Below are 23941 nucleotides of genomic sequence, written 5' to 3' on the forward strand. Positions count from 1 at the left end.
CTAGGAGTATAGTTAATAAATTTGATGAGCTTGAAGTGCTAGTCAAGACATCAAAGGCATATACTGTTGGGATATCAGAGTTGTGGTGTCGCACAGGTACGAGCAGTGCAGAATTGGAATTTGGGGAGTGCAATGTGTACAGAAAGGATAGACAGGATAAGAAGGGAGGAGGGGTTATACTCTTAATTAAGAAACACAAAATCTAAGGAAATGCATCCAATTGACGTTGGTGGACAATGCAATGTTAAGTCTGTTTGGTGTGACATAAGCACTGGCAAAGGAAAAATTAGAATAGGTTAGTTACAGGCCTAATGAATCTGATGAGTATAATGAAGTTTTCAGGATACCAAATTGTATTTAAAAATACTCACATTTTGCTGAGTTATACATTACTGGTATTTTCAAGGTCACAGTAATTTTACCGAGTCAGCCATTTGGATGTTTCCAGGAGATAAAACTACAGCAGTGCCACCTGCTTGGTCAGTGGTGACTAGAAATTCGGCATAAATTGTGTAAAATTATGACATCACGAGGCAGCTTCATCACTAAATAAGAGCTACTCCATTTATATGGCTGCGGCAGGTTTAGTAGTTTAATTTGTTAAACTACTAAAGCACCGAAAGATATGCTCCCAGAAGGGCCTCCCATGGCGGAAAGGTTTCAGTGGAAACATCAGACGAAACCCGTTTCAAAAGGTCCACACACAACCTTTTCAACTAAATTGTGATCCAAGAAAGCAACGGGAAACTACTTGGATTATCCTTCCCTTGAAAACTTCAATGATAGCAAGCAAAATAAACCACGGCCCCGAGTCTCGGTGTCCCTTGAATGGGACAGGGGTGCTAAGAATCTCCGAGCTTGCGTCGAAGAATTTTCTGAAACTAGCTACATGGAACGTTAGAAGCCTACTACAACCAGGAAAACTAGCCAATGCTTTACAAGAAATGGAACGCATTAACATCAACATACTTGGGCTAAGTGAAACCAAATGGCCTGGAACAAAGAAGTTTATATCAAACGACCACCACGTCTTCTGTTCCGGAGGAGAAGAGAACACCAAGCAGACGTACGCCGTCGCTTTCGTTGTCCACAAAAAACTGGCCAACAAAGTCACCAGTTTCACCCCAATATCGGAACGAATCGCACTACTACAGCTAGCAGGCAACAAGATCAACCTGAATGTGCTCCAGGTCTACGCACCAACAGCGGACAAAGACGATCAAAGACAGAAATTGAATTGTTCTACGACAAGCTAAGCAACACTTTAAAGTCGCTGAAGAAGCACGACATGACGGTCATCCTCGGTGACTTTAATGCCAAAATCGGTCAAGGAAAGCTACAAAACATAGTCGGAGAACATGGCTTGGGGACACGGAATAAACGAGGCGACAGACTCGTCCAGTTCTGCCAAGAAGAAAAATTTAGCATTGCCAACACTTGGTTCAAACTACCACCTCGACGACTATACACCTGGACCTCACCACAAGACTCTGACAACAATATCGTCAGGAACCAAATTGACTACATCTTAATCAACATCAGATATAAGTCAAGTGTCCTCAAGGCAAAAACTTACCCCAGAGCTGACATATCATCAGACCATAACCCTGTAATAGCAACACTACGTCTCAAATTACGAGCAGTCAAACGCACAAGCACAACAAAAAGAATCAACCTGGAGAAACTGAAGAACAACGCCAACAGGCGACAAGTACAGCTTCATCTCAACACTACAATCCGATCGATCGAAGCAGTAACAACAGACATGCAAGCATTCGGGCGTTCACTCAAACAGTGCATCAATGAAACAGCAGAAACCCTGCTAGGACACCAGGCGTTGAAAAAGAAACAACGGTGGATGACCCAGCACATACTAGACCTAATGGATGAACGGAGAATATTCAAAAGCAACAACAACCGGGAAAAATACAAAGAAATACAACAAAAGATCAAACAGGAAATCCGGAAGGCGAAGGAAAAATGGATGGAAGATCAGTGTGCAGAAATCGAAGACCTAATCAAGAAAAATGACAACTATAACCTGCACAAGAAGCTTAAAGAAGCTGGAAACATCTACAAACCGGCTCCTATCCCAAGTTTATATACGGACAACAATCAACCTATATTAAGCAAACAAGCAAAACTAGACACCTGGAAGAGCTATATATACAATCTGTTCGGCACCAACAGAAAACCGGCAGAAACGCAACAACAAACACAGGAAGACAATCTCAACATATTAACATCTGAAGTGGAACATGCCATCCGAATAACAAAGCCAGGCAAGGCCTGTGGACCTGATCAGATTCATGTGGAACTGCTGAAACAACTAGACTACAGCAACATCCAACAACTAACGAAATGGTTCAATCAAATCTACAACAACAACGACATTCCATCCGAATGGCTACAATCCATCTTTGTGGCCCTACCAAAAAAGGCTACCAGCCGGAAATGCGAAGACTTCAGGCTGATCAGTCTAATGAGCCAGGTGCTAAAAGTCTTCCTCAAGGTGATTCAGCAAAGGATAAGATGTAAGTGCGAAAGTGCACTAGGAAACACACAGTTCGGATTCTGCAGGGGACTAGGCACCAGAGAAGCAATTTTCTGTTTACAAATATTGCTACAAAGGTGCTATGAACATCAAAAAGACGTGTATATATGTTTTATTGACTACAAGAAAGCCTTCGATTCAGTAGACCACGACCGCCTAATTGACCGACTGAGAAAACTTGGGCTTGAAAACAATGATATCAACTTTATTACAACTCTCTACTGGAATCAAACAGCCCGGCTTCGCTATGACAACGACCTGACAGACCCAATTCCAATAAAAAAAGGTGTCCGGCAAGGCTGTCCATTATCTCCCATTCTTTTTAACATCTATTCGGAAATGATCTTCGACCAAACACTGGCTGACAAGAACATCGGCATAAAAGTTAACGGACACTACATCAATAACTTAAGATATGCCGATGACACAGCACTAATAGCGGATTCAGAACAAGATTTACAGACCATCGTGAACGAAGTGGACATAGAAAGCCAAGCATGGGGGCTACGAATCAACAAAAAGAAAACAAAGGTGATGAAGGTCAGCAGGACTGCAAGCAAAATCACGATCAAACTAAACAATGAAAAATTAGAGCAAATACACCGCTTCAAGTATCTCGGAGTACTCATTGATGACCAGCTGAACCATGAGGCCGAAATCAAAAGCAGAATTGAACAAGCCAGGCAGGCATTCACCAAATGGAGAACCCTCCTCACCGACAGAAGCTTGAACATCATGCTCAAATTACGCACATTGAAATGCTACATCTGGCCAATACTGCTCCACGGTGTAGAAACCTGGACTCTAACATCAGCCACTACAAAAAAGCTCCAGGCCTTCGAAATGTGGCTCTACCGAAGAATGCTGAAAATTCCGTGGACAGCCAAGATAACCAACGCACAGGTCCTGCAGGACATGCACACGGAACGGGACCTGCTCAAAACCATCATCAGCAGGAAATACAAATACCTAGGTCACATCGCTAGGAACCAACAAAAATATCACCTACTACCACTCATCCTGGAGGGAAAGATCGAAGGCAAGAAACGCCCAGGCAGACCGAAAATGGCATGGCTAGATAACATCAACACCTGGCTTCACATGACAACAGCACAAATTCTACACACAGCGCTAGACAGAGAACAATATCAAAACGAAGTCGCAAACGCCATTCGGCAGCATTAAAGAAGAAGAAGAGTATAATGAGCAATTGTGCAGAGAAATAGAGTGGGCCAGTAAATCAGAATGTCTTATGATGGGGGATTTTAACTTTCCAGATATTAACTGCAACTTGTGGATTGGTCACTTGCACACTAGCAAGACTTTTGTGGATTTATTGGATGACTGTTTTCTATAGCAACATGTTTGAAAGGGAACCAGAGGGAATAATACTTTTGATATGATTATCAGCAGTGATTATTCATGCATTAAGAATTTGCAGATAAAGGAACCACAGGGTGACAATGATCACAATGTACTGATATGGTAATTATGTAAAGATGTACCTACCATCAAGGCTAAAGGGAATAGCTTTTGCTTTCATAAAAGTGACTACAGTGGTCTCAGACAGTGTTTAAATTCTGTACAGTGTGATCAACTGATGATGTTACCAATGTTGAATTCTAAATGGGAAGCCTTCAGGGAGTTAATTTTGGAGGCTACTAGGTTTTTCATTCCAACTAAGAAATAATGTTCAAGATTTAGGCCTAAATGGATGTCGGATGAATTAATGAGGCTCGTGTCAGAGAAGAAGAATGGATGGGATGCATATAAAGTGTCAGGTGACACAGAAGCCTATGGCAGGTATAAACTAGTCTGTAATCAAGTTACAAAGGATGTTAGGCAGGCGAAGGCAGATTACGAGAAAGCTTTGGCAAAGGATACAAAGAAAAACAGCAAAGAGTTCTTTACTTATGTGAACTCTAGAAGGAAAGGGATGAATCAGATTGGACCACTTAACATAGATGGATTGACTATTGATGATCATGCTCAGGTAGCTGATAAACTGAATGAGTATTTTGCATCTACTTTAACTGAACATGAGGAGTCATTCAATGAGGGGAGTGCCAATAGTTTATCAAATGCTAACAGGGAGCTAAGTGATTTTGTAATAACCGAGAGCAAAGTGGAGGAGAAATTGTTGAAGTTAAACATAAGGAAGACACCTGGGGCAGACAGGATCTATCCAGTTATATTAAAGGATGCAGCAAAGGAAATAGCCAAACCCTTAGCCATAATTATGAGAGCTTCCTTGGATTCAGGAGAGGTACCCATGGACTGGAGATATGCAAATGTGACCCCAATCCACAAAGGAGGATCAAAGGGAGACACAGGTAATTACAGACCTGTTAGTTTAACTTCTGTTCCAGGGAAATTAATGGAGGCACTGGTTAAAGAGGCATTGCAGGATCATCTAGACAAGACTTCAGTTATAGCTGGGACACAGCATGGGTTTGTTAAGGGAAAGTCTTGTCTGATCAATTTGATTGGATACTATGATGTGGTCACAAAGGACTAAATGCCAAAAATAATTTTGATATCATATACTTGGATTTCAGGAAGGTTTTTGATACTGTTACACATGGAAGACTGCTCTACAAATTGGAGAGGTATGCCATTAAGGGTAAGTTGCTACAATGGATAAAGGAATGGCTGAATGGGAGACAACAGAGAGTGGTAATCAATGGACACTGCTCTTCGTGGACAAATGTTGTTAGTGGGGTTCCCCAGGGTTTGGTGTTGGGCCCATTGTTGTTTTGTATATTTATCAATGATATTGATGAAGGTATATTAGGTTTAATGTCCAAGTTTGCAGATGATACAAAGGTTAGCAGGGTTGTTAACGACAGTAAAGACAGTATGCTACCCCAACTGGATCTAGATAAGTTGGGAAAATAGGCTGAGAAGTGGCAACTGAAGTTTAACGTTGACAAATGCAAAGTACTCGATATGGGTAGTGATAACTGAAGAGAAATGCACCAACTCTGTGGTACTACTCTCAGGGAAGTGGAAAGTGAAAAAGACCTGGAGGTAACTGTGCAGTCAAATATGAAGTTTGCTGAGCAGTGCAGGTCATGGAGTCTTGTCAATGATATATAGCAATTTTGCTAGCAAGTACAGGGTGGTGATTATTCCTTTATACAAGGCAATGGTCAGGCCACACCTAGAGTTCTGGGTACAGGTCTGGAGGCCTCATTTTAGGAAAGATATAGAGTTTCAAGAAGGTCAACAAGACTGGTGAGGGAAACAAAGGGGCGCTCTTACCATGAAAGGCTTGAGTTCTGCAAATTGCAGCACCTGGAGAGTAGGCACCTGCAAAGTGATCTAATTGAGGTGTATTAGGCCTTGAATGGGCGGAGCACGTTGAATGCTGATGGGCTTCCTCTAGCTCAGACTAAGAACCTGAAGGGGCACAGTGTCAAATTGAGGAAAGACATTTGTAGAATAAAGGTAGCATTTGCTGCCTTCAGCCAGTGGGTAGTTGATTGGTGGAACAGACTTTCAGCTTTTGTTGTGGAAGCTAATATCCTAAATAAATTTAAGGGTAAGCTGGACAGGCATTTGGAATGAATGGAGAGGTAAAATGGGAGGTTTTTTTTTTTTTTTTGGCTGATGCTGCATAAGTTTGCTTTCTTGCATCGTATGCCTCTATTAATGCTAATTACCTATTAGAGAGCTAAATATCTTAGTAATATAGCGAAATTTTCAACTTTCAAGGACTTGGAACCAATTACAAAAAAAAAAAAAAAAAACAATATGTTATTGGGTTCACATTACGATATTTTCACAATACCTCCATTTATTTTCTACAGGTGCAAAATACGTTTCAATATTTTTTTTCAGTTTGCACCAGCCGGCAAAAACTTATGTAAAGTTGAATTTGCAAGTAAGTCGAGTATTACTTACGTAATACTCGACTTACACAAATGTGAGTGTACTTGAACCCTATTATGGAATGTACTGTATTGCAGTGCGATCAGTACTGGTGATCATCACGTGTACATAATTCTGTTTTACCGACACCAGACTTGTGATACCCGATCATGCTCAGCTGACTTTTGCTGTTGCTGACAATATATACTGGAGTACACCATTCACCGACTAGCTGAAGAAGAGGCACTTCGTCTCGAAAACTTCTGTGTATTTTAACACTTTTATCATATTATATTTAAACCTTTTATTTTATTTTTATTTTATAATTTATCTCTGTTTTAGTATTTCATGTATATATCATTTATTTTAATGAATTTATTTCTTAATGAATATAATGAATGATATGCAACCCAAAGTGTGAGTCCTGTTTTCCAAAACCTTTTTCAGTTTATCAAAGGGATTGGGCACAGATGTCAAACCAAAGTTTGACACCTGTGACCCAATCAGCTAAGAACACCACAACCTTTTGAGCCAGTATTGCCCAAATTACATTAAAATCAAACAAATATAAATACCAGACTTCCTCCCACTCCCATATGTATATGTATTCCATGAATTATCCATATAGTGCAGTGGTGTCCAATACGGGGGGGGGGGGGGCATATTCAAAGTTAGATTTGTTTCGCGGGCCACACAGAGTGATTCGAGAAAAAATTGTAAAATTTTCTATCTTGTTACTCGTAAAAGTTTTTTTTTTTTCTTTTTTGTTTTTTCTTTTCAAGCTATATATAAAAAAATGCAAATTCCCAGCACTTTTTTTTATGTGCAACAGATATATGTCAGTGATTTATTTATTTTTTTTTAATTATAAAAATGTGACTTATTTTTGTTTGTTTTTTTTAAATACTTGACTTTTGTTTCTGTTTGAAATACATCACTTTTGTTTTAAAAAAATTCTTTACTTTTGTTTCTGTTTGAATACATCACTTAAAAAAAAAAAAAAAAACCTTTACTTTTGCTTTTAAATGCTCATTGCAGAAAATTTACAATCTGAAAAGGATCACTACTATTCAACATTAAAGTGAATAAATAAATATAATGATAAACTTAAAATTTAAATATTCAAAAATTTTATTAAGTACAATACACAACATTTACTGGACAAAACTTAACATTTAGTGAGATGATTGAAACTGGATACTTTTAAATAATTGTTCGCCGACCGGGCTAGCTGGGTGGGTAAAGTGCCTGCTTGGCAACCCAAAGGTTGCGGGTTCGAATCCCGCCTCGGGTTTGAATCAAAGTACTGCAAAAACCTTGGGAGGTGCATTATGGCCACAGAAGCCGATGCGCCAACAACTACCAAAAATAAAATAAATAAAATAATTGTTCAAAATTTGGTTGCAAACTTGTGACGTCAATCTCAATACATAATGAAGATTCTGTCCTGATGGTATTTCTCAATGGAGCTCCAGGTCTTGATGGTATTTCTCCACTTGTTCTCAAAACCTGTGCTCCTGATCTTACTCCTGTTCTATGCCACCTTTATTCACTTTCTTATTGCAAAGGTGTTTTTTCCTTCTGCTTGGAAAGTTGCTCATATCCAGCCAGTTCCTAAAAAGGGTGACAAATCCCTCCCATCAAATTACTTCTACTCTTTCTAAAGTAATGGAGAAATCACTTAACCGTCAACTCTTAAACTATCTAGAAACCTTCTGTCTGATCAACGATCACCAGCATGGATTCCGCCAGTGTCAGTGTCACAGGTGATATTCTGGCTTATGTTACCCATTTATGGACTAATTCAATGGAAAGGTTCGGTGTAACACAAGTAGTTGCTCTTCACATCTCAAAGGCTTTCATTCGCGTTTGGCATAAAGATTTTCTAAACAAGCTTCCATCTTATGGTTTGCTAACTGTTCTTTGTAATTGGTTATCCATTTTTCTCTCTGATCACTCACTGAGGGTGATGATAGATGGCTCTCTGTCTTCTGACTTCACTACTAATGCTGGTGTCCGCCAAGGTTCAGTTCTTTCCTTCCATTCTTTTCCTCTTGTATATTAATGACCTTCTTTCATTGATCAGAAATCCTATCCACAATTTTGCTGATGATAGCACATTATATTCCACTTTCCAGTTTGAGAAACCTTGCCCTGCTCAATCAGCTTCAATTTCTCGAATATCCCCAATCAATTCCTTAAATGCCGATCTCCAGGTAATTCTCCAGTGGGGCAAAGACAATTTAGTTGATATCAATCCTTCTAAAACTCAGTCCTGTCCTATATCTTGCAAAAAGGATTCCTCTGCTCCTATGCTTATCTTTGGTGACACTGCGATTTCTAGGCAAGATGATGTATCTCTTTTCGGGATTACCCTGACTTCTAATCCCTCTTGGCACAAGCACATTACAAATATTGCTTCCTCTGCATCTAAACAACTTGGTTTTCTCTTTTGCTCTTGGTGTTACTCTTCTTCCAAACAGCTGTTCACTCTGTACAAACTGCAAATCCACCCTACAATGGAATATTGTTCCCACATCTAGGGCAGTGCGCCCAAAACCTTTCACAGGCTTCTAGATTCGCTTAAAAAGAGGGCAGTTAAGTTAATTAATGACTGATCTCTAACAGAGTCTCTCCACTTGCTGTCTCATAGACATACTGTTTCTGCTGCATGCCTTTTCTACAGATTCTTCCATGGGCACTGTTCTTCTGAATTTGCTTCTATAATTCCTGCTCTCTCTTTCAAAACAGTCCGAACACGTGCTGCCACCAGCCAACATCCATTTACTTTCCAACTTCAAACTCACAGAACCAACTTTTCATCTTCCTCATTTATTCATTGAACTGCTGTTTTCTGGAACAACCTTCCTTCATACATATTTCCTGAAAATTACAGTGTACAGAAGTTCAAGTCAATAAATATCTTCTTTCGTCTTCTCACCCTCCAACCCATGCATGGTACTATAGGTTCTAATACCTTTCATGTTTGGGGTTTTCATTAAAAAAAAAAAAAATGATGCTCATCTGTTATTGTTTCTTTTTAAACATTTATTTGATTTTACGAGTGAAAAAAATCTTGCAAACATATATGGATTTGAACAAAGTAGCCATTTTCATGGCATTTCTTTTATTAGCAGAAAATATTCTGATGGAAAATCCTTGTAGAATTCAAATAGTTTATTTTTTAAGTCTATATACTTATTTTTTTAATCATATTTTGGCCTGAAGATCAATAATTTCAAGTTGCAATCTGGGATTGTAGTTTTTCAGCCATAGAAGTAAAGATTCTCAAACAAAAGCTTATGTTTTTTCATCGGATTTTATATCAGAAAATCGACTTTCAAACTTGTCAAAAAGTAATTGTAATAACGCAAGGCAACGATTCTTTGGAAATGTATTTCTCCCTTAGCTCAGTACCATATTCAAAATGAAATAAATTGTCTTGCTCAACTGGGATTTAAATAATAACAACTTATTCTGATTAATCAGAATAAGTTGTTATTATTTAAACTTATTATGACTTGATGTCTCCAAACAAATCAAACCAATTTTCCTTTCCCTTGTAGTTTTTAATTAAAAGCATTTAAATGACTAGAAATATATGTATTAATTGCAAGATCAAACAGCCACTCCACATTTGATAGTCGTTTTATTGGTTTCCCCTTTTCTGTGTTGAAACATTCGGTGATGTTTCAACAGCCACATTCATAACGTGTTGGGCCGCCCGGGTTAGGCAGGTGGGTAAAGTGCCTGCCTGGCAACCCAAAGGCCGCGGGTTCGATTCCCGCCTCGGGCTTGGATCAAAGTACTGCAAAAACCTTGGGAGGTGCACTATGGCCACAGAAGCCGATGCGCCAACAACTACCAAAAAAAAAAAAAAAAAATAACGTGTTGGAGATCCAATACTTTCCCATAAAGAGCTTCTTGGTGCACAGCAGTGAATTCCAATTGGAGTTTCAGCTCTGATATCTATCATTTTCTTGGTTATTCTACCAATAAGCCCAATGTTTTTACCAATTATATTTTTTGCACCACCAGTTGTGACTCCTACCAGGTTTTTAATATTTAATCCTAACTTTTTGATAGATTGGCAAAAATTTTAAAAAAAGATTTTCACCTGCAGTTGTTCCACGCATAATAGATAAGCTAAATCTTCAACCAGTACAAAATTATCATTAATTCCACATATGAAGATGAGGAGTTGGGCTGTGTCATTTACATCAGTATTGTCATCCAGTGCCACACTAAAATATTTCATTTGTTTTGTTTTCCAAAAGTTGTTCGAACAAATTCTTTCCAATATCTTCTAATCTTCGCATAATTGTTTGTCGAGACTGACTAATATCTTGTATCATTGTTCGTTTCTCCGGCAATCCGGCTTGCCGAAACTGACCAGTCCGTGGCCGCGGAACATTTTTGGGCCACCAACCATGATCTTGACCCCAAACGCGACTTTGAAATAGTAGACCACTCACGGCACTCTCACCACCGCCTATGGCTAGAGTCACTCAACATAGTAAACAATCCAAAGGCATTAAATCGCCAGAAAGGCATACGTCTACATCCCATCCTGGAGACAACCGTTTTATTGCTGGATGATCAGTGGCGTAGAAAGCAGCACACGTCTGTGCAACAACAATGACGCATGATTAACGTGCCTCACTCAGCTCGTTGTATTGTATTTAATTTTGTATTTATTTGTCAGTTGACAAAGGGACGCACGTCCCGAAAGCTACTGATTTTTGTTAATACATTTGTATAACTGGTTTATAACTAACTTACGTGTATATTAAACTATGGACCCCCAGTACTCCAGGCCCATTCGTTACTAAGTTCACCATCGTTGAATGGTTTACTTTCAAAAGCGATCAAATGTGCAACTTATTAACTGAACTGGCACGTACAGCAGATAAATTTCTTGACTGATACATTTTCAGTATATTTGGTTGGTTTCTTAATTTGTTTTGTAACTTTGAACACTTTTCTTTTTGCAGCACTCCTTTATGTTGATCATAAGATTTATGATTGAAATCAGTGTCGTTTTAAATTATATTCTTTAAAACCTCACACAGTCTCCTAACACACCAAAAACACACTGCTCTTTTGTGGTAATCAATGAAGAAATAGTCTTCAGTCCACCTTGGATCAAAAACACGACACTCCAAATCGAACTTCCCCTTTTGGAACATTTCTAAGAATGATTTTTTTTTAAAATTCAATGCAGATTATTAATTAATTCAATGCAATGAACAAGCTATATCAAAATACATAACTGTATTTAACATAGATATGACTGCCCTGAACTATATGTACCTGTTTGACAAAGTCAAGCTGGACACTTGCATGCCTGTACATGCAGTGGCGATCGATGCTATTTTAGTTCACTTTCCGTGCGGGACGGATCTGGCCCGTAGGTTGGACACCACTGATATAGTGTATACTGCGGATGATTTGCAGTATACAGTATTCGAACCAAAATATAAATATCAGCATATAAGTACTGCATATTGGAAGCATAACCCCAGAATAACATATCAACTATGGGCAGTACGCTGACGGTGGTAGAGAATGAAAAGGACCTGGAGGTAATTGTGCAGTCTTCTGAAGTTTTCTGAGCAGTGCAGATGGTCTTCAAGAGTAGCTCATGGCATCTTGTCTATGATATTAATGTCTTGTCAATGTTATAAATTACTGGAATAATTACCTACATGGGTGGTAGAGGCTGACAGTCTGGGGAAATTCAAAGGTCAGCTGGATAATTACTTAAGGGAGGATGGAAATGCATAGGTTGTCCTTCTCTTTTTCTCTTATTAATTTTTATTATTTTCTTTTTATTTTCTTCTTATTAATTTGTTTTTATTCTCATTATTTTATTTTATTATTATTATTATTATTATTATTTATTATTTTTTTCCCACTGGTGCAGCATAAGCCATAGGCTTCCTTGCACCATGTGGCCATTACTAATACAAATTTGTACTAATATACAGGAATTTTTCTAGCAGTGATAAGGAGGTAATTATCCCCTTGTATAAGGCAATGGTCAGGCCACACCTTGAGTACTGTATATAGGTCTGGAGGCCTCATTTTAAGAAGGATGTAGAGCTGTTGGAACGAGTACAGAGAAGGGCAATAAGATTAGTGAATGGAACAAAGGGTTGCTCTTACAAAGAAAAGCTTAAGTTTTGCAAATTACAGTGTCTGGAGACTAGGCATCTGCGAGGTGATCTGATTGGTTTGAGCATGCACACAATGCTGATGGCATTCTTCTTCTTCTTCTTGCTCAGAATAATCGCCTCAGAGGACATAAATTCAATTTGAGAAAAGACAGTTGTAGGGCAGATGTGCAAAAGTGGGTGGTTGATTGCTGGAACAATCTTCCATCTGTTGTTGTAGAAGTTGATAGCTTAAATAGATTCAAGGCAGAACTAGATAAACATCTGGAGCGAGTGGATGGGTGAAATGAGAAGGGTGGGTGTGTTATTTTTTGGCTGATGCTGTATAAGCTTGCTTTCTTGCATCATGTGCCTTTGCTAACGCTAATGCCATTCATATCCAGAGTGGACCAATGTGGCTCATTCCTCTTCCTTCCTGTGTTAACATAAAAAAGAATTCTTTGCTACTTTTCACTCACACACTAGCAAGATTTCTGTGGATTTATTGGATGATTCTTTTCTACAGCAACATGTTGGGGAGGCAAATAGAGGGAGTAATAGTCTTGATCTGATTATCACTAGTGATTATTCATGCATTAAGAATCTGCAAATAAAGGAACATTAGGTGGCAGTGATCATAGTCTTGATCTGATTATCAGTAGTGATTATTCATGCATTAAGAATCTGCAGATAAAGGAACATTAGGTGGCAGTGATCACAGTTTGCTGAAGTGGGATTTACTCAAAGGGGTAACTACCATCAGGGGCAAAGGAAAGGGTTTTTGCTTTGGTAAAGGTGACTGCGGTGGTCTGAGACAGTATTTAAATTCTATATGGTGGGACCAGCTGATGATGTTACCAACAGCAAATTCAAAATGGTAGGCATTCAAAGAATTAATCTTGGAAGCTACTAGGCATTTCATACCAACTAAGAAATATTGTTCAAAATTTAGGCCTAAATGGATGTCAGATGAACTAATTAGACATGTGGCAGAGAAGAAAAATGCATGGGATACATATAAATTAACAGGTGACAGAAGCCTATGATAGATATAAGCTGGTCTGTAACAAAGTCACAAAGGAGGTTAGGCAGGCAAAAGCAGATTACGAGAAACCTTTGGCAAAGGATGAAAAGAAAAACAGCAAAGAGTTCTTTACTTATGTAAACTCTAGAAGGAAGGGGATGAATCAGATTGGTCCAATTGATATCGATGGTTCAACTGTTGATGAGCCTGCTCAGGTAACTAACAAACTAAATGAATATTCTGCATCTACATTCACACAAGTTATTCAGGGAGGGGAATGCCAGAGGTGTATTAAACTCTGGCAGTATGCTAGATAATCTTGTAATAACTGAGAGTAAAGTGGAGGAGAAATTGTTGAAGATAAACATAAGGAAGGCACCTGAGGTGGAAGGGATCTATCCAGTTATATTAAAGGAGGCAGCAAAGAAAATAAGCAAACCCACAGCCATAATTATGAGAGCTTCCCTGGACTCAGGGGAGATACCCATGGACTGGAGATGTGCAAATATGACCACAATCCACAAAGGAGGATCAAAGGGAGACACAGGTAATTATAGACCTGTTAGTTTAACTTCTGTTCCAGGGAAATTAATGGAGGCACTGGTTAAAGAAGCATTGCAGGATCATCTAGACAAGACTTCAGTTATAGCTCGGACACAGCATGGGTTTGTTAAGGGGAAGTCTTTTCTGACAAATTTGATTGGATACCATGATGTAGTCACAAAGGAACTGGATGCAAAGAATAACTTTGATATCATATATTTGGATCTTAGAAAGGCCTTTGATACTGTTGCACATGGAAGACATGTTGCACAAATTGGAGCAGTGTGGCATTGGAGGCAAATTGCTGCTATGGATAAAGGGATGGTTGAGTGGGAGAAGACAGAGAGTGGTAATCAATGGACACTGCTCTTCGTGGTGAAATGTTATTAGTGGAGTTCCTCAGAGTTCAGTGTTGGGTACATTGTTGTTTTCTGTATTCATTAATAATATTGATGATGGTATATCAAGCTTAATGTCCAAGTGTGCAGACCATATGAAGGTTGGTAGGGTTGTTAATGACACTAATGACAGTACACTGCTGCAACAGGATCTAGAAAAGTTGAGCAGATGGGCTGAGAGATGGCAAATGAAGCGTAACATTGACAAATGTAAAGTACTACATATGAGAAGCAGTAATCCCAGAGTAACGTATCAACTCTGTGGTACCAAACTGACAGTGGTAGAGAATGAATAGGACCTGATGGTAATTGTGTACGCAGATATGAAGTTTCTAAGTTCTTCCTGTGTTGAGCAGTGCAGACGGTCTGCAAGAGTAGCTCATGGTGTCTTGTCAATGATATACAGGAATTTTTCTAGCAGTGATAAGGAGGTGATTATCCCCTTGTATAAGGCAATGGTCAGGCCACACCTTGAGTACTGTATACAGGTCTGGAGGCCTCATTTTAAGAAGGATGTAGAGTTGTTGGAACGAGTACAGAGAAGGGCAACAAGATTAGTGAATGGAACAAAGGGTTGCTCTTACGAAGAAAGGCTTAAGTTTTGCAAATTACAGTGTCTGGAGACTAGGCACCTGCGAGGTGATCTGATTGAGGTGTATAACATCTTGAATGGTTTGTGCATGCTCAATGCTGATGAGATTCTTCTTCTTGCTCAGAATAATCACCTCAGAGGACATAAATTCAAATTGAGGAAAGACAGTTGTAGGACAGATGTGCGAAAGTTTGCCTTTAGCCAGTGGGTGGTTGATTGCTGGAATAAACTTCCATCTGTTGTTGTAAAAGTTGATAGTTTAAATATATTCAAGGCAGAACCAGATAAACATTTGGAGCGAGTGGATGGGTGAAATGAGAAGGGTGGGTTGGTGTGTTATTTTTTGGCTGATGCTGTATAAGCTTGCTTTCTTGCATCATGTGCCTTTGCTAATGCCATTCATATCTAGTAGACCAATGTGGCTCATTCCTCTTCCTTCCTGTGTTAACATAAAAAATAATTCTTCGCTACTTTTCTTGGAATTTCTACCTTTCTACCTCTAAAGACATCTAATCTGCCTTAGCATGCCTAAACCCTTATTCTTAGATTGTGGTGAAGTTTATAATCATCCCACGCATTTCTCTTCTGTTACTCTTCTCACTAGTTCATCTGTCATCCATTGAGATCTAAACCTTGAACAAGATCTTTTAGTTGTGTAAAAAGCTTGGCAGCTTCAAAAATTCTCTGAATACTTCTCATTTAGAAATTTGCAACTGGTAATAGTTTGTTTTTTAATGAAAACTGGAAATACAAAGGGTATCAGAATCAATAAAACTTAGTGCCATGTGTGGGTTGTAGGTTGAGAAGACAGAGGGTATTGGTTGACATTAGATTTCGATTTCAGTAGATTGCAATTTTCAGGAAATACACAAGAAGAAAATTTCTTTCAGAAAACAGAAGTTGAAGGGATAAATGAAAAAGAATAAAGCTAATAAATACATACTGACTGGTTATGATATATGTTTGGACTGCTTTGAGTAAGTGAGTGAGGGTGAGAGAGAATCATAAATTAACTTGACCATTCTCCTCTGAATGGAGTCTAGAAGCCTGAGGGAGACTTTAGGTGCACCAATCCAGTTGTGGGAACAATATTCCATGATAGGGCAGATATGAGATTTATACAGAGTGAGTAGTTGTTTAGAAGAAAAGTAATGCTGAGAGCAAAAAGAGAAAACCCAGTTTCTTAGATATCAACTCTGTGAATACAGAGGAACTAATTTTTGTGATGTGTTTATGCCAAGGTAATTGCTATATGAGTTATAAAACAAGGACTGAGTTTTAGAAGGATTGAAATTAACTAAGTTATTTTTGAAACACTGAAGAATTGGGTGGAGATTAGCATTTTAAGGAATTGATAGTGGATATCTGAGAAGATGAAGCAGTTTGTGAAGGGCAAGATTTCTCAAACTGAAAGATGGAATGTAATGTGCTGTCATCAGCAAAACTATGGACAGGATTTTCAGTCAATGGAAGATGACCGGATAATATACAAGAGGAAAAGAGTGGGAGAAATAAATGAACCTTGGTAAACACCATCATTAATGGAGAAGTTACAAGAGAGAGAGAGAGAGAGAGAGAGAGAGAGAGAGAGAGAGAGAGAGAGAGAGAGAGAGATCTACCATCACATGCAGCAAGTGATCAGAGACAAAACTGGATACCCAGTTGCAAAAACCAGTCAGCATTCCACAAGATGAAAGCTTCTTTAGAAGACATTCATGCCAACATGATCAAATCCTTAGAAATATCAAAAGCCTGCTTGAGTCACCAAAACTTTTCCAGTGAATTTATCCATAAATGGGTAACATAAGCCACTGTATATCACCAATGGATCAACACTGACAGAATCCATATGGGCAATCACTGATTAGATGGAAAGTTGAGATCGTTTAGGAGTTGGCAGTTAATGAATTTCTCCATTACCTTGAAGTGCAATGGAACAATAATTGGATGGGAGGGATTCGTCATCCTCTTTAGGAACTGGCTGGGTATGAACAACTTTTCAAGCACCAGTAGAATAAGAAAGTGTAAAGAGGTAACACAGAACAGGAGTATGTGCAGGAACACAGGTTTTGAGAACAAATGGAGAAATATCATCAGGACATGGAGCTTTCTGCCATAAAGCTGTTGTATCATCCAATTGCAATATGCAACATTCTTATCTTGAACAGCCTTAGCACATTTAGTGGAAAACAAAAGTTTAGATAATGAACAAGATTTTAAGATGGAGTGTGGAATAAAGAATTTGATCACTGCTACAATAATTTCAATGACACAATCTGAGCAAACCTTGACATAAGAAGGTTTAAAACAGTAATCCAAGTAGACCAAGGAAAAGAATAGAAATCTAGCAGGTCATCCCATTTTGTTGGACCAACTGAAAAGATTTTAAACACTGCCGAAGACTACTGTAGTCTTCTTGACAAAAGCAAATTCCCTTCCCACTACCCTAGACGGTACTTATATCTTTAATTACCATATTAATACACTGATCACTGCCACATAGTAGTTCATATATCTGGAGATTCGGTTCTTGATGCATGAAGAGTCACTGCTGTTAATTAGATCAAGAGTATTGTCCCCTCTGTAGTATATTGGTGTAGAAAGGATATGCTAGTATATGAGTGATGATGAATCCACTAGCTGCATTCACTATCCCAGGTAGAGCCCTCAGAAACCCTCCAGTGCTCTGTTCTAACCTGCAGAAGCTCTCGACCTTCAAGCAGCACTTTCCGAACAGCATCATTGTTGCGATGAGCTCTGCCAACATTGATTTGGATCTGTGGTCCAAAGATTCGGCCTACAGAAGAGAAAAGCGCAAATCCATATTCATGTGCCATCAACATTCCTGCAAGTGTCAGCGGAACTAGTAATAACTCCCAGTGAAAGATTTCCAGATTGATTCAATGTGTTGTATTGTAAATTAGCTTTAATTCAAATCTGAATTAAAATCTTAGCTTATGTTCATGAAAATGAGGTATTAATAGTTTCTATGTATTTGCTATGTACCTACGTAGTTTTGTATGTACTTAATGTAATGTATCCAGTTAACTGTTAGATTCCTCTGGTTGCCTGTAGTGGGAATTGTGTCCCTGTACATTTCTATTAATAAAGAATTTTATTATTTTTATCAGTAGTCACCATTTTTATGCATTCTAATTTACTTCCCTACTTCAGTTCTGTGCATAGTTGCTTGTTATATCCATCACAGTCACTTGGCCCATAACACATGGGCCAAATGATTGCAACTTTATATAGCTTTCACAGCTTGAGGCTTTTGCCCTAGACTTAACTGTGTCTACTTTACTTACTGCAACATCTCACACTTCACATATTATGGCTATTCTTGTCACTGGGTTGTTCATGTCTTCACAGTACCTACTTCCCACCAATGAGACCCCAATCAGAGTCAAAACCTGTGTCTGGATAGTGGCATATTTAAATAAAAAGAAATGAGTTATTGCCCATTCAAAAATATTTAGTGTTTTATCAGAAGAACAACTCATTCAATACTCACCCAACAGCTTCATATGTTTTGCCTACAGCATCTGATTCAAACACAGCTTTTAGTATGGCTTTAGCAACATCTTCAATGTATACTGGCTGCTTAATTGTCTCTTTCCCTTTCTTCCAAAGTGGCATTTGATGGAAAATGTATCTCCCTGAAATAATGACAATACAATACTTATAGCATTCTGGAGTTATATTTTTAAAACTCACTCCCAAACAGATTAGTTACCAGTATGACTTGAAGATCACTATAACAGAACTATCAGTTTTTAACAGCATTACATCTCTTTCTCTCTCTGAACTCATTACACTTAAGATCTAGAAGGAATTGAAAGCTTTTCATTCAGCATTCTTTTTCAAAAATACACACATAATAGAAACATAATGTATAGTAAAAGTGTAACAGTCTGGCATCTGATGTTTTCGAAACCCCAAGAATTTGGTACCTGAACAGACCAGTCCTAAACACACTAGACATTTTAACTAATCCCAAGCTTATCAAAGTTGGTTTGCAGATAATTTATATTTATAGCAAGTTCAGGATGTTGTATTCCAAAAGTTTCTTTGTTAGCAACTCAGAACACATTTTTCCATAAAAATAATGTTACAGATGGTAGTTCCAAGCTAATTTACAAAAACCATTTTAACTCATAAAAACTTTGATTATTTATCTTTTGGAATTTTAGTTCACAAATCCAAAAAATTTGAAAGTATGTGCCACAAAGGAAACAAAATCATCTAAGCAGTACTTTCATATGATTCCAAAAGTCATCTTTTTATTTCAATCCACAGCAACATGCTGTAATTAATCGGTTTTAATTTATTTTTTTCGTTTTTTTTAGTTTAATTACTAATATTGTAACAAAAAAAATTTTTTTAAATAACTTAAATTCAACTAAAGAGATGGATTATTAAGTTGAAGTTATTTGTTGAGTAATTTCCAAGTCACTGATTTGAATCTTTCAGTAAATCACTGAAAGATTCAACTCAAACACATTTGTTACTCATGTGTGACATTTTTTTTTGGTAAACTTCCTTAGAGGAGAAAAGTTTTATTTTTGTACATTTTATCCATTTAATTTAATTTATTGTTATATTTTAACATAAACTGCCCATTCTGTCAGTCCTATTTCTGATTGATTTTTTGTTAGATGGCACTATGGAGAGGAGGATAACTGGAAAATTTCTATCCAGGCTTCTTTTTGTCATCAGCTTTCCACAGAACAGGTAAATACTTTGTTGTTGGTTGTTTGCATAGCATAAGACTGCATCTTTTCAAACTAAGCTGTTTGGCAGGTAGAGCAGTTAATGAAATGTTATGTTCCCTGATTGTTTCAGAAAGAACCTTGCGATTTCTGATGAGATGCCCCCTCTAGCATACAAAATCTTTTTCCATCATATTTTAATATATTTTGGTAACCATGTGTGACATTTTTTTTTAATTTAGCCATGGTATTTTTAATTTAGCCATGATATTTTAAATTTAGCCATGATAACACTGCTTTCGGAATTTTAATTCGCAAATCCAAAAAACTTGAAACCATGTGCCAAAGAGACAAGACCATCTCAACAAGATATGAATACTTTGTATGATTCCAAAAAAATCATTTTTTTCTATTTCAATGCAGTGCAGTGTCGTGTCATTATGCTGATGCAGAGGACAGAGATTTTACCTTCAAGCAATAAAAATTCCTACCACACTTGAACTTTAAAGTACAGTCTGTAATATAAAATGTATATATAGTTGTTTTATAATTAAAGCATGTTTGCACCATGCAATTAATTTATGGCATGGGAAGTTTGTTAGAAGGTCATAAGATTGTCTGTTTGTAAACCAGATCAACAAACTGTTATCTCTTCAGTTAGGATTTATATTTATTTTTAATTGTTGCCCACACACCCAGTGAGAATTAATTTCATTTATAATTAATTTAACAAACAGAAATAAAAGTTAGTCACAAAATAAATTAAACAGCTTTTATTTTCACAGAGCTTAATTATCAACAAGGTGTTAGTTTAATTGGCAACAGCAAACATGCTGCTTACAGAAGCTACAGCAAAGTTTTACAATGGAACCAAAGCAGTGTTATCATGGCTAAATTTAATGGTTGGTCAGACAACTTGAGTAGTCGAGACCTGCCAAGTTGTCTAATAAAGTTTCGAGACTGTAGGACCGCCACATATTTTTTAGGCTAAATTTATTGTTGATGTATATGACATTTAAGAGTAAAAAAGAACAAATAAAATTTTTTTTTTTATGAAAACTCCAAACACGAAAGGTATCAAAACCTATAGTACTTAGTACCGTGCATGGGTTGAAGGAGAAGTATGGGGGGGGGATGCCGGAAACTTTGCTCTAGAGACTAAACATGGGTTTCACCACTTCAAGCCTCCAATAAGCAAAGTGGTGGTATTTCACCGGTTGATGAAAGTCATCTACCACCTAATAAATACTTCTAGTTAACTATGAAACAAATGAAGGTTTTTCACCATTAATTTTGTGTCTCTCCTTCAGTTTTATGTATTTTTTTATTATTTTATTATATAATAAAGTATCAGTAAGGGTATCTAATCCATGTGTTCGACAAGTTTTGCAGCTCCCGCGAATGCAAGTTTTTAATTATCTTTAGCCGTTTTATTGAATTAATTGTTAGATTAAATTATTTTCTATAAGTAGCTTATAGACCTAGTCAAGCTCCATCGTTTATTTTGAATTTGGATAGGGTGATTCTGAAAGTAATTAATACCTCATGTCCATAGATTTAACGTTCGTAACTTGCTGCCATTGTTATACGATACAACGTATACACCAAACTAGATAGCATAAGGTTTAAAGGAAAACTAGAGGGCAAGTATAGTAGTATCAATTAATCAGCAAAACTTACTAATCTTATTAAATTTCTTTGTCAATTAAATTGTACTTTTTTAACTAAATAAATAGACCTAGTTTTTACAAATATAACATTATAAATTAATAGATATAACTTCACAGGAGATAAGAAAGTCATATAACGAAACTCGGAGATAATATTCAATACTGAAATACATATATATAGTGTTATAACTGCATTGGGATATAAGTTTAGGGTTATATTTTGTATTGGAATTTTATTTGAAATTGAACAGAAATCGTGACTCAGACTAATGTGAGTCACGATTTCGAAAGGCTCAAACTAATGTGAGTGCTGTGGCTCAGTGGGGGGGGGCAGTTTTCCTATGAATCACAGCCTTTTGAAATGCACTGTTTGTTTGATATTTGTGGAACAATCAGGAACGGGACTTAATATTGCCAAGGGGAATGTCTTTTGTGTGCACGATGTAAGGAGTGTGAGGAAATCAGGTGCCAACTCAGCGTTGTTATGGGCTTATATGAGAGTTTGAAGGACAGGGTGGATGCCCTCGAAGGATTTAAATTGAGGGGCCCATCAAGCTCTCAGCTGCCCACATCAATGCCAGAGCTTGCACTTGAACATAGCAGCAACCACCAAGGCAGAATGTGTTGGTCCTAAAGGAACTAGTTGTTGTCGGTGATTCTGTTATCAGGGAAACAGGGAACATATTGTGCAAAAAGGATAGGCGGAACAGGATCAGGGTATGTCTCCAAGGGGCAAAGGTTGATAAAATTGAAGAGCAGATATCATCTTTTAAGGGCACAACACCAACTGATGATGTTGGCCCTAATGATATAAAGAGTAGGAGACTGGCGGAATTACTTAACAAGTACAAGTCAATGCTGAAAAAAAGCCACTAGTTAGGATTGAAATTGAAAGTGTCTGCAATTCTGTCCAGACACGATAGGAGGGAGTATATGATGAGAGCCATGTTGATCAATTCGGCCCTGGAGAGATTCCACAAGGCTCAAGGGGTAGAATTTTTCTCAGCCTGGTCTGTGCTTGTTAACAGGAGAGACTGCTTTTACAGGATTAGATACACTTAAATAGAAAGGGTGCAAGAATATTTGCGAAGCAGAGTTAGGTGGGTTAGAAAACTGATAGCTGGGGAGATACACAGACTAATAGATTAACAGTAGCTGCTGGCAGAGGTGAAAGTGATTCTGGCACTGCTCCTATTGAAATGAGCAGCAGCCTGGAAAGCAAGGGAATTTCCAAGACTGCCGGGAGTTATACTAGAAAAGTAAATACATGGGCTGTGTTAGGGTAACTAAGAGTAGAAACAGGTGAAAGGATACTTGCATGTACACCAATGCTAGGAGTATAGTTAATAAATTTGATGAGCTTGAAGTGCTAGTCAAGGCATCAAAGGTAGATATTGTTGGAATATCAGAGACGTGGTGTCACACAGACATAAGCAGTGCAGAACTGAAATTTGGGGACTACAGGAAGGATAGACAGGTTAAGAAACACACAAAATCTAAGGAAGTGAATCCAACTGATGTTGGTGGACAATGCAATGTTGAGTCTGTTTGGTGTGACATAAGCACAGGGAAAGGAAAAATGAGAGTAGCTGTGTGTTATAGGCCTAATGAATCTGATGAGTGTAATGAGCAATTGTGCAGGGAAATAGAGTGGGCCAGTAAATCAGAGCATCTTATAATGCAGAATTTTAATTTCCCAGAGATTGACTGGAATTTGTGGATTGGTCACTCACACACTAGCAAGGCTTTTGTGGATTTATCGGATGATTGTTTTCTACAGTAGCATGTTCGGGAGGCAACTAGAGGGAGTAATACTCTTGATATGATTATCAGTAGTGATTCTTCATGCATTAAGAATCTCCAGATTAAGGAGCCACTAGGTGGCAGTGATCACAGTGTGCTGAAGTGTGATTTACTCAAAGAGGTAACTACCATTAAAGGGTAAAGGGAAGGGTTTTTGCTTTCGTAAAGGTGACTACGGTGGTCTGAGACAGTATTTAAATTCTATACAGTGGGACACCAACTGATGATGTTACCAAATTCAAAATGGGAAGCATTCAAAGAATTAATCTTGGAAGCTAATATGGTTTTCATATCAACTAAGAGATATTGTTAAAGATTAAGGCCTAAATGGATGTCAGATGAACTAATTAGACATGTGGCAGAGAAGAAAAATGCACGGGATACATATAAATTAACAGGTGACACAGAAGCCTAGGACGGGTATAATCTATTCTGTAATCAAGTCACAAAGGAGGTTAGGCAGGCAAAGATAGATTACAAGAAATCTTTGGCAAAGGATGCAAAGAAAAACAACAAATAATTCTTTACTTATGTAAACTCTAGAAGGAAGGGGATGAATCAGATTGGTCCACTTGATATCAATGGTTAAACTGTTGATGATCATGCTCAGGTAGCTA

The 23941-nt window shown here is 37.8% G+C and overlaps 1 protein-coding gene across 2 annotated transcripts in view; it reads right to left on the reverse strand.

Annotated features, from left to right (window-relative positions):
- ND-39 (NADH:ubiquinone oxidoreductase subunit 39) overlaps nt 1-23941 on the reverse strand; it is a 285839-nt gene that overhangs the window by 88847 nt on the left and 173051 nt on the right. For both annotated transcript variants that reach the window (XM_090386829.1, XM_090386830.1), the window contains exon 7: nt 18654-18798. In XM_090386829.1, coding sequence (XP_090242955.1) covers nt 18654-18798 — 145 coding nt within the window. The remainder of the gene's footprint in view (nt 1-18653; nt 18799-23941) is intronic.

Source organism: Mastigoproctus giganteus, chromosome 12 (assembly GCF_048544385.1).
Source record: "Mastigoproctus giganteus isolate SK-2022 chromosome 12, ASM4854438v1, whole genome shotgun sequence".
Taxonomy (NCBI): Eukaryota; Metazoa; Arthropoda; class Arachnida; order Uropygi; family Thelyphonidae; genus Mastigoproctus; species Mastigoproctus giganteus.